The following is a 2,100-nucleotide window of genomic DNA, read 5'->3' on the forward strand; positions in this document are numbered from 1 at the left end:
TTTTCGTCCGATTGGTCTCGTGTAGTCAACCTTGCGCTACCGTCTACCAAGCTAGCACTGCGGTCCGCGTCACCGTACTGCGCACGAATATACCTACTGTTGAGTAGGAGGAAGCCAATCGAGCTGAAACCTTCTGATTTGAGAGAACACTGTAGCATCTTAGTTGTCCCAAATGATGAGGTTTTGGGAGAACGTTGAACCGTTTTCGCATTTTCTCATCGTTCTCCGGCATTGAAATCCACCAGGGATCGGCTTATTCGGATCCTTGGTATGCTACCATCTCGCGGGAATCCCTACCTCCGTGCTTACTCACCGGCGAATATACGCAAGTACGTTCTGTTCGAAAGATTCAAGTTTTCAAGATTTCAGTGCCGCCTGTGTGGTGCGAAAGGCCCTCAGCCGAAAGGAACTGAATCCATCGTCAATTCCGTTCAGATGGCGTGTGCTACATCATGAGCCCTTCAACGTGGGAATCCTACTTACAAATGGTGGAGATATTTCCCTTCGGAACTCGCAGGTTGACACAGCGGACTTCACGCCCAGCTAAGGGAAGCGACTACATACGCTGATCGCTGTAGTAGCAACGACTCTAGCGCCAACAGTTTCCTTGGATGAATCTGATTCGCTCGCACCAACACTTTGGTATTTGCGCCCAGTCTGACTCTTTGGTGTTGAAAGACACTTCTCCAACATCCGAGACTATCATTCACGCGACCCATGATTTCCTCGTCTGTCGTGGTTCACGCTGCTACATGACTGTCGCAAATACACGACAGACTCGTGCGCTGGGAACACAAACACGATACTGTATGTTAGAAAGTCAGTATCGAGCCTAGAATACAATCGATTAACTCATGCATTCATGAGATCAATGCTCATCACCGGCGGCTGAACTTGGGAAACGCCAGCCTGGACGAGGTGGATCCGGCCGAGCCTGAGAACACATGACTCTTCCCTCCGCATAGTGTCAGTGGGCCTTACTATGAGCCGAAGACGTGTGGAGTTTCGAAGCTGTTTTGCGACTGGGTAATGCGAATTTGGACCCAACACTCGACACCGATGGAGCCAAGAAGCTCTTGCTTTCGTGGAAGGAAGGCATCTGACAGTGGTATCAGCAGGCAAGTTCATACCATTCCTTCCGTACTTCGAAGGCTACTCTGTCACCAGCAACCGATCCTCCTGCCACCGATGCGGGCGCACCTCTCTTACTCTCGTTCCGAGACCTGAGGCGGATCAATCCATGGATGGTGCCGACACCCAAACGAGTGGAGGCATGGCACTTCACCTTGTTTGGCGAGAAGGAAGCCTAAAGGCAGTGCGGCCACTCTCTGACCGTCCTGCAAATGGTACAGTCTAAAAGGAAGAAGCGAACTCTCATTCCAGCGCCCTTCAGGGATTGATGAGACTAACCTTAGGGACTAGCTCAAGCGCTGCTGGAGGCAGTGGGGTCGTCTCAGGATCGGAGAGAAGCACAGCGCTCGTACTCCCTATATAAGAGATTCGTTCAAATGACGGATCGTTGAAGCATGTCATTAGTTCACCTATGAGATCCACAACACCATAGAGAGGCTTTCCAGTGGGAATGCTTCGTGGGCCATCAGCCACTACGGCACCATCAACGAGGATGAAAAGTTGGTCCACTGGAGACTTCGAGACTAGGAGACCGACCTTCTGACCTGAACGGTCGAGCCACGAGCTCACCACATGAAAATAATACCCTCCTCATAACCCTTTTAAACCATTGCATTCGTGTGTGAACCTCCCGATTCGGGAGGTTACAACATATCCCGATTCGGGAGTATCCCCCTCCCACACGAGGTTCCACATTCGGGAGTCCCGAATGTGGCCACAGCCTATGTCGATTACTCAGCCATCAGAGGTGGCGAGAGACACATTCAGAGAAGTTTTTGTTCAACTGACGCGGCGCACGAACATTGCACAGCTATGATAGCAGATTCAGATGTCCCCGCGTATTCCCGGAACTTATATCTCAATGGTAACGCCAAACAGGTCCGTTGTTTCACTTTCCGCTTTCTCACCTGCTCTGAGATCCTTGCCACTCCAATCACAAGTAGCCCAGTCGTTGAGTATCTAAAAGTT

At 50.9% G+C, this 2,100-nt stretch overlaps 1 protein-coding gene across 1 annotated transcript in view; it reads right to left on the reverse strand.

Moving 5' to 3' along the window:
* Nucleotides 1-1,389: 1,389 nt before the first annotated feature.
* Pmar_PMAR027967 (RAD50 DNA repair protein, putative) overlaps nucleotides 1,390-2,100 on the reverse strand; it is a gene marked incomplete at both ends in the record, with an annotated part of 6,874 nt that continues 6,163 nt past the window's right edge. Inside the window, 3 exons of the mRNA XM_002773458.1 lie at nucleotides 1,390-1,487; nucleotides 1,542-1,676; nucleotides 2,040-2,091. Of these exons, the coding sequence (XP_002773504.1) occupies nucleotides 1,390-1,487; nucleotides 1,542-1,676; nucleotides 2,040-2,091 (285 nt within the window). The remainder of the gene's footprint in view (nucleotides 1,488-1,541; nucleotides 1,677-2,039; nucleotides 2,092-2,100) is intronic.

This window comes from Perkinsus marinus (assembly GCF_000006405.1).
Source record: "Perkinsus marinus ATCC 50983 genomic scaffold scf_1104296958914, whole genome shotgun sequence".
NCBI classification, from domain to species: domain Eukaryota; phylum Perkinsozoa; order Perkinsida; family Perkinsidae; genus Perkinsus; species Perkinsus marinus.